Source organism: Bubalus bubalis, chromosome 4 (assembly GCF_019923935.1).
Source record: "Bubalus bubalis isolate 160015118507 breed Murrah chromosome 4, NDDB_SH_1, whole genome shotgun sequence".
NCBI classification, from domain to species: domain Eukaryota; kingdom Metazoa; phylum Chordata; class Mammalia; order Artiodactyla; family Bovidae; genus Bubalus; species Bubalus bubalis.
This window is the reverse complement of record NC_059160.1, coordinates 164,887,643-164,900,460: the sequence shown is the minus strand read 5'-3', so window position 1 is coordinate 164,900,460 and position 12,818 is coordinate 164,887,643. Positions and strand designations below refer to the sequence as shown.

General features: G+C 54.7%; 1 protein-coding gene across 1 annotated transcript; it reads right to left on the bottom strand.

Moving 5' to 3' along the window:
- Positions 1-1,124: 1,124 nt before the first annotated feature.
- AGT (angiotensinogen) lies at positions 1,125-12,277 on the bottom strand. The gene is made up of 5 exons (XM_006065037.4): positions 12,125-12,277; positions 7,011-7,867; positions 3,848-4,115; positions 2,317-2,461; positions 1,125-1,579 (listed from the first exon to the last, which is right to left on the bottom strand). Exons 2-5 carry the CDS (start codon positions 7,837-7,839, stop codon positions 1,391-1,393), a joined length of 1,431 nt encoding a protein of 476 aa, XP_006065099.1. The 5' UTR covers positions 7,840-7,867; positions 12,125-12,277; the 3' UTR covers positions 1,125-1,390.
- Positions 12,278-12,818: the final 541 nt, after the last annotated feature.

The window sequence follows — 12,818 nt, the reverse complement described above, 5'->3', positions numbered from 1 at the left end:
CCAGAGAGGCTAAATAACTGGATCTGGGTTAGTAAGTTGGAGCTGGACTCCTGCCAGCCGCTGTCTCTGGAATCCCTGCTCCTAAGCAATCCCATGCTGCCCCGCGTGCCCGGTGCAGCAGACTAGAAGCCTCTGAGGCCCACCTCAAAGGCTTCCCAGGTGATGGCTGGGAAGGACAGCCATCACCCCTGACGTCGGAACTAGGCAGAGGGTTTTCAGCTGCAGAAGGGGCCCTTGGGTGTGTAGGGAGAGAGCCTGAGATGCTGGCCTGTGCTGGCCTTGGTCCAGCTGCAGACCCTGCTTCCCTCCTCACAGCTCCCTCTGGATGAGCCAAACCCTTGGAATAGCTGCAATGGCCCAGACTAAGCAGCTCCTACAAGCCGACCGCACCCGTTCCCAGCCCTCCCGCCTCCCAGCGGCCCTGCGCCCCGCCCTGCGCCTTGGGCCCTGCGGTAGCCGCTGCACTGCAGGCCCGCTTAGCCCCTGAGCATTCACGGAGGGGAGGGAGAGAAGGCGCCTTCTGCGCATTTCACAGTCAGGGCAAGACAGCAGGGGCCCACCTCCTCCCCAGGATTTAGAAGGTGGGGCCCCCACTGAGGGGGACATGTGCCCGTGTTCATGGGTGACGATTTCTCTCTCCACCTTCTGATTCCAGGCACAGTGTGAACAGCACTCCATGGGGGGGTCCAGGAGACGAGTGACAGCTGTCCCCTGCCCAGTTTTGCCCAGCGGGGTCTGTGCAGCTGGTCAGCACTGCCCAGAATTCCTGCAGACAAGGCTGAGGACCGCCTGCGCCTTCCCTGAAAGCCCGTGCACGCAGGGCTGCAGGTCCTAGAGGCCCTGTGCTGGCGCAGCGGCTGCACCTCCCACGTGCTGCTGCTGCCGCCAAGTGAAGGAAGTTTCTTGTTGTTTATTGTTGCAAGACATTCATTAGTAGCACAGGGATAATCAGCCAGGGGTTACGGATTAACATACATTCAGACTCGTGTGTTTTTTTCATAATGTGTTTTTCAGAAACCGCAAGTATCAGGGGAAGGGAGAAGAGAGAAACCCAGAGAAAGGAAGGCATTGGGGGACCACTTGCAGGGCATCGGCACCGTCAATAAGCCAAAGGTAAACCTGGGGCAATGAGAAAGGGGTGTTTTAATTTTAATGCCCAATTTTGTTCTCAGTGAAAAGAAACCATTTTTGGTTTCACAGTCAGGCTGATGTGTTCAAACTCTTATCAGAAGCAGTGGCCCGTGCAAAACAGGGGCTCATGGCCCTGCATCCAGCACCACCACCCAAAGGCTGCTCACAGTACACAACGCCCGTTTCCTGAGGAGCGGCTGCTCTCAGCTCCTGGTGGACCCGTGGAAGCGAGCGGGGGCGCGACACGCGGGTGGCGGCCTCACTCAGCACTCAGCGGGCGGGACACGCGGCCCAGGAAGTGCAGGGCGCCTGAGCTTCTCTCCAGGACAGCCAACAGGAACGGGCTGTTCAAGGTCACCTCCAAGGCCTCCGGCCCGGCCGGCTGTGGGACGGACTCTGGGGCCTGCTCTCCATCTGCTTTTAGTTCAAAAAGAACGCTGTTCAGCACCTGCAAAGCAGTGAGCCTAGGCGTCATTCCTGAAGGCCTGGGCCCCAGGGGGGACCATTCTCCAGCCTGCCCACCCTCACTTGACCCAACTCACAGGATGCAACGGCTCCTCTCTGAAGTGTCCCTAAAACCCACCCATCTCCACTTTCCCCTGCTGTCCCGGGCAGGCAGAGTCTTTGGCCCCTGGCGCCTGGCCCGCCAGGGCTTGCTTCCCCTCTGCTAAGAGCACAGAGGGCTCCGGGGCCAGGACTGTGAGCCAGCCCCACTTCCCACCCTCCCAGCATTAAGGCATTTCTCAGCTGTGGGGTTGCATCACCCCTGTGCTCCTGGGACAGTCCGTCCACTGCTGTGTGCTTCCCTGAAGCCAGGAGCTGAGTGCCAGGGCCAGCGGCCAGCCTAAAGGCTCTGCTCTCCAGGCCCTAGTCCTGACCCTGCTGTAGGATCTGGAGAGGACCCAAGGCGAGGCCTGGCTATGCAGAGCCGCAAACACATGCAGGGGAGGGTTTTGCTGCTCACCAGCTGTCCCTGGGAAGACCCAGAGAGCGCTGGTCACTTCTCCCCCACCCTGGGCCAACAGCCTCCTGGCCACGCGCTCACACCTGTCCATCCTAACTGCCTCTACCCAACCCCCCAGCCCACCCCTTCAGTGACACCTCCTCTGTGTCCCTCTCACCCGTGCCTCCCACTCCACGAGCACACAGAGCCCACGGCAGGCATGGATGCCACCCGCCCAGTACCTTTCCAACTCTAAGGTTGGCATCGCTGATTTTGCCCAGGTTTGCCTCAGTGCCCAGCAGGGTAGGCAGCTTGGCCTGGGCAAGCAGGTCCTGCAGGTCATAGGACGCTTTCAGTGTCAGCTGGGGCATGGTCAGGTGGATGGCCCTGGGGAGACGACACATGGTTACCAAGGGTGTCTCACAGTGTGAGGCCCTGGGGCACGCTGGGCTCACAGAAGACCCGGGAAGCATGTGCTCCTGAACAAGGAACTGTTGCCGTGCTCACTCAGCTAGGGTGTCTTGGGAAAACTTTCAGCAATAAATACACTAACGAGCTTTCATTTTCTTTGAAATACTATGAAAGGGAGGTACAAAATTCAACAGTGGGGCTCTCTGAGGGATTGATGTGAATAGTTGTGAGTTCTATCTCCTGTTCCTTTTTTCGGTTGGCTACATTGAAAGCACACTCAGTGGGTAATCCTCAAATGCTGCCCTCTAAAATAACGTCCTGTCTCATTACCTTCCAGTGCAGTGGCGAGCTCCCCGTGGGAGGGAAAGGGGCGGGGCAGGCACAAGGTCAGCCTCTGGCCGTGTCACTTAGGTCAGGCCAGTTCACCTCCACACAGAAGCCCTGCCTTCCTTGGGCATCCCTGAGAGCCCATCGATGTTCCCAGTGACTGTACGTGGCTGTCAGCACACCATGTCCGTAGCAGTCTATTCACAGCCCCCAAAGGTAGAAGGGACCCAAGTGTCCCATCAGTGGATGGATGGATACACGGAAGGTGGCAGATACACACAATGGAATACTATTTAGCCTTAAAAAGGAAGGAAAATCTGACACAAGATACAATATGGATGAGCCTTGAGGACACAACGCTAAGAGAAATAAACCCAACACAAAAGGCCAAATACTACGTGGCATACCACTATTGGAGGTACACCGAGGAGTCAGCACATGGAGACAGAGAGCAGAAGGGTGGCTGTCGGGCCAGGGGAGGGGAAATAAGGAGTTAGTGTTTACTGGGCACAGAGTTCCAGTTTGGGAAGGGTAAAAGTTTCTGAAGATGGATGGTGGATAGCACAAAAACGTGAAGGTATTGATGTCATGTTGATAAACACTTAAAAATTGCTCAGGTGATCGATTTTATGTTACATGTCTATCACAGTCTTTTTGAATGACTTAAAAAGTGTTGACCTCTGGAGGCCCCCTGTGCGCCTCAGTGCCTGTCTCAGAGCAGGCCCTGGATGTGGGCCTCCCAAGCCTGCAGCTCAGTGTCAGCACAAGGCGGGTGGATCTTCCTCCCTACCTCTCCTGCGCCCAGAGAGAGAAGATGAGAAGAGCTGAGTCCGTGCCTGGAGGGGGTGCTTTGTGGGGGTGCGCAGGCCTCTACTCACCTTTCCCACCAGCCCGCCCCCTGCCTGCTGGGCGCCCAAGGCTCAGCCGACACTGCGCCCTTGCCCACTCACGCGCCCCCACTCCCTGGGCAGATCCCCGCTCTCCGGGGTGGGGGGGTCAGCCCAGGAGGGTCCAAGCAGTTTCCAGGAGCCATACCGAGGAGAGAGGTTCTTCATTCGGGTCAGGAAGTTGTGCTGGAAGGTGAGGGCCTCCACCTTCCGCAGGTCGGGGGTGTGGTGTGGCTGGATGAGCAGCAGGTAGGTGTTGGCGCTCAGGGGCACACGGGTCACGGAGAGGTTGTTCTGGCTGTCGCTCCAGAAGTGGAAGATGCCGGTGCCAGAGACCATGGGGACTGACACCGAGGTGGTGTTGTCCACCCAGAACTCCTTGAGCCCTGGCAGCAGGGAGAACCCCTTCATCTTTCCTAGGGACCCGGCAGGAGACAGGAAGGGAAGAGTAAGGGAGAGCACGGGGCTCTGGTGGAGCAGAGGGGCAGGGCTGCCCCTAAAGCCTCCACCACCACCAAAGCCTCCTTCCTGGCTCTCCCTCCCCCTGCCCCAGGCTGCTCTGCCCTTTCCTGGCCCCTCAACTTCACCAGCCCCAGGGCACCCAACAAAGCCTTCCTCCTGCAAAATCCACCAATTGCCAATGTTGAAAACATAGAACACGCCAGGCCCCAACCTGAGGCCCACAGAGGAAAATCCTACCCCACTATTAACAGACCAGGTAAACTCAGACCCAGAGCTGTCCTGGCCCCAAACCTGGGCTCTGCCCTGCTCACTTAACAAAAAAAAAAAAAAAGCACTATTTTTCAGAGAAGTTCTGGGTTCATAGCAAAATTAAGAGGAAAGTACAGATATTTCCCGTATACCCGCTACTCCCCAGCAACACACAGCCTCCCCCCAACCAGCTCCATTAAATGGCACATTTGTTAACACTGATGAACATCGTCATCACCCAGAGTCCATGGTTCACATCAGAGTCCACTCTTGGACATTTTACAGGTTTAGACAAACACACAATGACGTATCTACCATTATGCCATTGTACAGAATTGCTTCACATTTCTTGGTACCCCTCACTGCTAGAGACCCAGGATGACCAGTGGATGTGAGCTGTGTAAAACCTTTGTGCTGGGCCTTGAGGGGAGGGGCAAGGCTTCTGTCACCTCACACCCCTGCCAGTAGGCTGTGGCCTTGGGGTCATGGAGCTGAGCTGCCAGCTGACTCAGCTGTTGAGCAAACTGTTGAAAGCACTGTCTCTCGGGCTGTCTCCATAGCAGCCTCTGGGCACACAAGCACATCCCTCCCTCTGCAGCCTGCCCAGCCCCTTGAAAGGCCCATTGTGTGATTGTTCCTGGGAGAACAAGGTGAAGTTGAGGATGAGCCCATCACAGAGTGGCCCCTGGGCACCTGGCACTTGGAGGTCTGAGCAGAGGTGACTAAGTGAGTCAGGGCCGTGAGTTCTCCGAGGAGCGGGAGTAGGGAGCTGGGGAAGGGTGCCCAGGTATTGGGAGACAGGAGTAGCAGGGTCCCCAGCCCCACCTTGTCCTCTAGCCTGGGATCCCTGTGTCTTCAGGCAAGTTCAGCTCGCAGGAGGGCTGCACACAAGAAGCTGGCCCACAGGACTGACAGGAGGCTTGTTAGTTTATGCTGAAAAAGATGCTACCTCCAAAAAGATACGGGAGTCTGAAACGAGGGTAGCTGCCGCCTACTCTGCTCATCTCATCACACAGCATCCTGTCCTCATCCAGAGATTAAGAACATCTCACCAGGTTAGGACAACAGGGGTGGCCCATTTCTGGGGCCAGTGGCTCTCTCTGACTCTGCCTTTTGGGAAGTAGGCCTTTCTCAATGAGCTCTCCTCCTGGGTACCTGTTAGTGACTCTTGGGTCAGCCCAGGGGCCGCCTTGGTCCTACGAGGGGTGCAGCCACCCTCAGCTACGGGGTCCCTGACTGGACGCTGCTCCCAAGACCTGTCAGTGCCAGGATCTGTGCGATCCTGGGCTGTCACCTTCCTCTTGCTCCAGGGGGCAACCTGCTGCCTCTTCTTGGTAGCTTTTCAGACTTCCAGGTTATTGTCAGAGTAAGAAAACAACTGTATTCTGGTCAACCTTCCTCTGTCCCCACAGTTCTGCCTTCCGGCCGCCGATGTCCTTGTCTCTCAGTTCCACTTGTTGCATATATTGATGGGACCTCACACACAGCTTCCCTGGCCCACCCAGCCATTCACAGAACTTCAGAGTCTTGTTCCTGGAACCGTTTGCTGAGCAATTGCATAACCTTCCAACCACTCTTCCTGCCTCCAGTCCCCATAGCACAGGCCAGGGACCTCTGAGCAGAATGCCTGGCGCCCAGCTCCCAGCCACCCACAACTCCAACCTCCCATTAACACATTCAAAGTCTCAAAATCTGGCCTTGACCCATCTCTCTGGCCTTGCCTAACACTGATCCCATTCTGTCCCTCTGAACTCAGGCCAAACAAAATCACCCCTGTTCTGTTTCCTCGCCCTGACCTTTGCAGTCTTGCAGCATTCCCCAGCCTTCCTTCTGTCCTCTCCCAGGCGACACTCTTCCCCAAGCACTCTGAGCCCCAGGCACCTGCACAAAGCAGCTTGCCTTCAGCTCTGGGGCTGAGGCATTGGCCTGTGGGATCCAGCTTTCTGGTTAACCACAGTCAGCAAGCTGAGTTGGGGCTTGTGCGGTCTCCCTATTCTCCCCTCTGAGACATCAGCTCAGAGTCTTGCAAGTAATACGTCTGCAATCATTATTTCCAAATGAATGATATGAAAATGATCCCAGCAGACAAACTAGTTATTTTTGCATGGGACAGTGAACTTCTCAAGGACAAGATCCCTTGACCTCAACAGACAGGAACCCATCCCTTCTGTGTGTGGAGCTGGGCCACAAGATATGCGTTTGGAAACCAGGGCCCTGCTTGTGGCTGTGCCATCAGGAGCGGTCACTTTGTTTGTCTATGTCTTGTTCGTCACTGGTAAACAAGGGCAATCATACCTCTTCACTGCATCTCATGGGGATCCAGTGATGAAAGTAAAAGGATTCAGCATAGCAGCTGCACATAGTAGGGTGGCAGATGGGGAGGCCAGTGCTCAGATAACGCTCATCCAAGGAGCCCAGTGGGGCAGCCACTTGGTACTCTGTAAGGCTGGCCCCAGGTACTTGCTCATCTGCCTCCCTGCCCATCTCCAGGCATGGCCCTGCTCAGCTGAGCTGAGATGCTAGACAGTGAGTTCATACAGAAAGAACTCCCACCCTCCTGCAGTGGCCAGGGGCAGAGCCCCGCCAAGGGCTGACCTTACCTTGGAAGTGGACGTAGGCATTGAAGAGCAGGGTGCTGTCTGGGCTGACCGCTGTCAGTGGTCTGCCCATGTTCCACCCTGTCACTGACTGCATAAACCTGTTGATCTTCTCAGCAGCGAGATTTGGGTCCGTGGACAAGTCTAGCGAGCGCGGGAGAGTGATGGGGGCAAAGGAAGAGAGGCTCTGCACAAAGGGCTGCTTCAGGTGCAGGCCAGGGGCTGTGAACAGGCCAACCACCGTGGACAGGAGCAGCCTGGCCTGACTGCTGGCCCCACCCTGGGTGACCAGAAGACCCTGGATGGTCTGCAGGGAGGACAGGACCTTGTGGCCATCCAGCCGGGAGGTGCAGCCCTGACCCTCTCCAGGGACACCCAGGAATGCCTGTAGTCTGCTGGCCGTGGGGTCTAAGGCCCCCACATAGAAAGAGGTCAGGGTGCTGAAGAGGGCCACTGGGGAGAACACAGCCCCACTGGCCACACTCCATGTCTCGCTCAGTGTCTTGTACATGTGGAAGCCCATGAAGTTGAGCAGCAGCCCCACCTCTGAGGCCCGCAGCCGATCTTCAGCCTCTAGCTTCTCAGTGGCTCGAACCAGCTGTTCCCACAGGGCCTCTTCGTCCACTGCGGATGACTTGGTCTGAATGGGTACAGGTGTGAAAGTTGGGTCTGGAGGTGTCTCCACATTGGGTTTCTCCAGCTGGTCACAGTTGCTCTTGCTGTAGACGAGGAGGTGGAAGGGGTGTACATACACCCGGTCGCCAGCAGCCAGGCCAGCCCAGGCCAAGAGGCAAAGGATGGCAGCCCCTAGGCTCAGGCCAGCAGGAGCCATCTCTGACCGAGCACTTGCTTCTGCTATCCTGAAATATTTTGTGAAGAGTTAAAAGGGATTATTACGTGTCTTCCAGCAATATTCCCTGCAACCAGTCAGCACATGAGACATCCATCCCTGTCTCATAAATTTCAAAGAGAAAAGTGGGCAAAAGAATCTACAGATACGCTCCAGTCGTGAGTACACCATCGTGGGCTGACCTGTGCTTTTGTGGGGCTTTATTTCAGGGTTGGGTTTGGGTTTTATTTTGTTTAAAGTTTAAAGTGGTAAGGATGTCTGAATATTAAGACATTTGTGGATTTTAAAGAAAAATACGAAATGGGGTTATTTTTAACGTAAACACATGTTTTCACAAAATATTGCAGGTGTTTTTGTCAAGAATATGTAAGCGGCTGATACATTTTTACCTTAGTGGTATGATGCTTCAGTAAATAATTACATAAACATGTAACAAAAGAGAAATATGGAAGCATCTTAATTTATTTTTAAAGGAACACTTTGAGTAAAAAAAAAAGTATCATGATAGTTGTTATGCAGAAATTTAAAAATTCATATGTCAAAGTTGATGGAAGAAATTTTTACATACTGAAGTATGGAGAAATCATTCTGGTTTATCCAAAATGGAGCTGGTGGCCACTGTGGATATTGTTTCAGATATGTTCATATATCACTGAGAACTTGAATTTTCTGAACCATAACAAAGTCAAGACCATAGTCCTAGCTGCCAGCTGCAGCCTTCTGGTCTCAAGGTCTCCCCTTGTAACTATGCAACCATTTTGAACCCCAACCAATCCTTGCTTAACAAACACCCTTACTTCTTGCCAGTTCCAGTCCTAGTTCTTGACAAACAACGTACCTAATTTTGCAGTTCTCGCCTTCATAAGCCTCCTCTGTTTTGCTGTCTTGTGGAACACGACTCAAGTGCTTCCTGAATCTCTGTCTCTCTGCAACAGGCCTCAGTGTGGCTCAAGTAGAACAGTTGTCTATTCTTATAGATTATTTATTGATTATTTTTGTTAACAAAGTCCTGACCCCTCGTGCCTCAAAATGTGACTGTATTTGGAAACAGTCTTTAAAGAGGTAATTTAGGCTAAATGAGGCCTTTAGGATGGGCATTAATCCAGGCTGACCGGTGTCCTTATAAGAAGAGGAGATCAGGACAGAGGGAGAACCGCATGAAATTACAAGGGGAAGATGGCCAGGAGACCACCTGCAGCCAAGGAAAGAAGCCTTGGAGAAACCAACCCTGTCAACACCTTGTTCTTGAACTACCAGCCTCCAGAATCATGAGAATACAGATTTCTTCTGTGTAAGACTCCAGTCTGTGGCTCTGTGGTGGCAGCCCATAACACCAATATGCCCACCTGTTCAAGGCTATAAATTTTCCCCAAAGAACAAAATGCGGGGCAGCAGGGGTCTTTGTGGGGCTCCAAGCCCTAGGGTAGGTGGTGAATCATTGGGATACAAGACCAGCTCTCACAGAGGTTTGTCCTGTGTTACAAATTAGCCTGACAAGAAAATAACCCAGCTGTGTGGGGAATGTGCCCATTTCCCCAGCTGAGGTGTATAATTTAGAATGGAGATCTCACATTTGTTTGGCACATGACAGTTCACAAAAGCTCTTTCCCAAAGATTATCCAGTCTAACGTGTCACGTAAGCTAAGATTGTTTCACTTCTTTGCAGACACAGAAAGGGGAGTTCTGAGATACAGAGAAACATCCCCAAGCTCATGTTACAGCAAGGATGTAACAGAGATCCGATTCCAACCTACTTTACTCTCATAGGGTATTCTCCATCCCGGTGCTCACAGGACTCACCCAGAAAGCCTGAGAAACCAACAATCTGAGTCTCACCTCCAGAGATGCCAATTAACTGACCCTGGGAAGGGTCTGAGAAAGGGTTTTTAGTCTACCGGTGGTTCTAATATGCAGCTGGAATTAAGCACCATAGACTCAACCTGGGGAAGCCCAGACATCCCTGCCTGTCTCAACCCCTCGCTAGCTCGCACCCGCCTTGCGGAGTAGATCTCCGAGGGACTCCAAGTCATCTGTGCCCAAGCCCATTCATCAACAGTCAGATTTCACTGGCCTGTGCCCAGTTCTCCCGGGAGGCGCGGCAGAGTAGAACCTCCGCCTGCCTCACCTGGGGCAGGTGGGGTGGGACTCGGCACCTCTGCCTCAGCCTCACTTCCAGCCAAAAGAACGGGCGTGGGCTGAGCTCCTGGGAGAAAAGGCTCCTGGGTCAGCTCTGCTGGCTTTTTCTGTGATGGTTCTCCCTGAGAGATGAATATGCCCTTTATGGGTTCATTCAGCTCTAGCAGTTTTTATATGACACCTCCTTCATTTTGAGGGGAGGGGAGTGCCGTACTACCAGGTAACCGCTCGGCCTTCCCATTTCCCTCCTCACTCTCCCCTGCCCTCCCAGAGCTGGCCTGGGGCTCCTTGGAGCTACAGTACATCACCACCAATTCCAGGTCGCCTCGAAGCCTAGCTGGTTCCTGCACACCCACGCACGCCTGGTCAGGTGTGGTGACTGCAGCTGCCTGGCGAGGGCCTCTGGCTGACGCGCGTGTGTACTCACTCTGCTCTAAGTGTCAAATTGCCAAGGGAACTCTGACCTCTGATCTTAACCCCCACCTACTCCCCTTCCAAGCTGTATGACTCCACCCACTGTTCCCACAAGGAGTTACACAACACGGAAGAAAAGGACAGAAACTTCTCTCTTTAAAGGCCTTCCTGTCAGGCAGGCCTAAGTTGCCCGTTGACACCACTCCTGGGGAGACTGGCAGGGCCTGAGTGTGGAGAATCCTTCAGGAGCAGGCCTAAGGGGCCTGGGCCAGCTGCCTCCCAGCTGCCTTCAGGCCCAGACCCATTTCAGGAGATTTGCCAGGTAGAACAGAGGCTGTTGTTTGCTCTCAGTTGTGGTCGGTCTCACTGGCCTAGGTGCTAAGTCAGCACACAGCCTCCCAGCCCGACAGCCACGCCTTGGATTTTCTCTTCCACCCGCCTACACCTGGCCTCCCCCTCGACCAGCCTCTCCTGCGAGGCTTCTTACATCTCAGGGCTTGTGCTCAAGGCCAATGCGGACGGTAGCAAACCAAGTGCAAGGCTGCTCACGGTTTCAGGGGCGTCAGGGTCAAGTCTGAGCCCTCACAGCAGCCTACCTTCCTGTCTGGGCCTCCCCACCGCCGGCTGCGCCCTTCCACTGGCCCTCCACGCCCGGCACTCTGGACTCACTCCTCCTGCCCTCCTCTCCTCGCCCCGTGGCGCTAGCCACCTGCAGCTCTGATCACTGAGTTACTCATGTGTTTCTTATGCTTGGCATTTATCGCCTGTCTCCTTCCACACACATGCAAATCCTGTAAGACTGAGGTTCTTGCTCTGTTTTGCTTACTGATGTGTCCCACATTCCCCAAAATACAATAAGTGGTGGCTAGATGATGCTGTCCTGCACATGAAGAGAGTAGTTCGGAGACTTGCTCAAGTTCACACAGCAAGTTCGAACTCTACTATTCGAACCTAGAGCCCCTGACTCCATACTCCACACACTTAAGCACTGATCTATACGACTTTTGAACAAGACTGTGTCTCTTTAGTTTACTCTAAAGCTTAGAAAGCACTCTCAGGTTGTACTGGCACCCTTAATTTATAGCATAGTTCCCGAGGAAGGGAGACCAGGCACTGCCGTTGGTTCCACTTTACAGATAAGCAAACCAAGGCTCAGGAGACAGAGTGATGAGGTTGACCGCTCAGACCCGGGCCTTGAACCCAGGACCAGAGCCAGCGCTGCCTCAGAAGAGTGGCAGGAAAATAGACCACTGCTCCCCTGAGCCCTGTGGGGACGCAGACCCAGGCTCACTGAGCCTGCCCTTCTCCCCAGCTCCACTGCCTGCACAAGCCTTGCTTGTCCTCTGGCTGGAGGAGGACCCAGGGGACTCCTTCTGCGCTGGCCCCCTAGCACCCAGTCCTGCTCAGAGAGAGCGGAGGACCTGGCCAGCCTGCCTGCTGCTGAAGGGAGCAGTTCCTCTGGTGAGACCCATGATATGCTCAGGGGAGGGACAGCCCGTGCCTAGGGGAGAGGCACCCTCTGAGTCTGCAGTGGTAATGTCGCCTGCAGCCCAGGTCACCACTGTCCCCTGGTTCCTGGGTGCAATTTAGCCACCGGCTTCCAGCAACTCTCTCCCATACCTGTCGACCACAGCGCCCAGCTTTCTCCTACCAGCAAACAAGGCAGCCGCATGAAGAGAGCTGGGGAGGGGTGTGTGTGGAGAGGGCCCCCACTCACCTTCTGCTCTCGTCCTCAAAACAGGATGGCCTCTTCCTCTGGCTGGGCCACTGAGGCCCTATTTATGTCTGAGGGGTGGGGATGGAGCGGTTCCCAGAGCGTCCTGTGCTCAGGCCGGGGGGAGGGTGTTTACATGACTTGGCCAGGCCGTGGGGGTGGAGGCCTCAGCAGCCTCCCAACTAGAGGGACAAATGCCAGGCCAGGCGACTCTTAGGATGGGCCTGCTTCCAGGAATCCAGGGTGATCGATGCACTGTTGCCGCTGACAGGGAACTGGCACACAGTCAAGTTACACATTTACTGAAGTTTGCTTGAGTCGGGACTGCTGTTATGGGACACGGGAGCATCCCATGTGGGTTGTGATGTGTCTCTCCCCCCGGGTGTGATGGCCAGAGGTCAGCCACCCAAGCCTTGAGACTGAGCCCCCTTGGGGTGTGCTTCTGAGAGGCCCCAAGAACATGTGGGCTCATGGGCCCAGCAGGAAGGGGAAAGCCCTACTCAGGTAGCCTGGGTACCTGACCGATGGCCTTGAGTGGCTCAGTGGTTGTCCAAATAGCCATTGGGTACCCACTCCATGTAGAGGCCTCTGATGGAGATGGGGAGAAACACACAACCCAGCAAAGCACACTCTAGAGATTGTGATTTATCCGGGGAGACCACTAGACAGCAAGAGTAGGGAGACGGGAAGGTGCTCA

Coding starts and splice junctions, on each gene's coding strand:
- AGT (XM_006065037.4), bottom strand. CDS start 7,839: ATGGCTCCTGCTGGCCTGAGCCTAGGGGCTGCCATCCTTTGCCTCTTG. Junction 4,116..7,010: donor TGCCTACGTCCACTTCCAAG/GTAAGGTCAGCC, acceptor CCGGGTCCCTAG/GAAAGATGAAGGGGTTCTCC. Junction 2,462..3,847: donor ATGAAGAACCTCTCTCCTCG/GTATGGCTCCTG, acceptor TCGTCTCCCCAG/GGCCATCCACCTGACCATGC.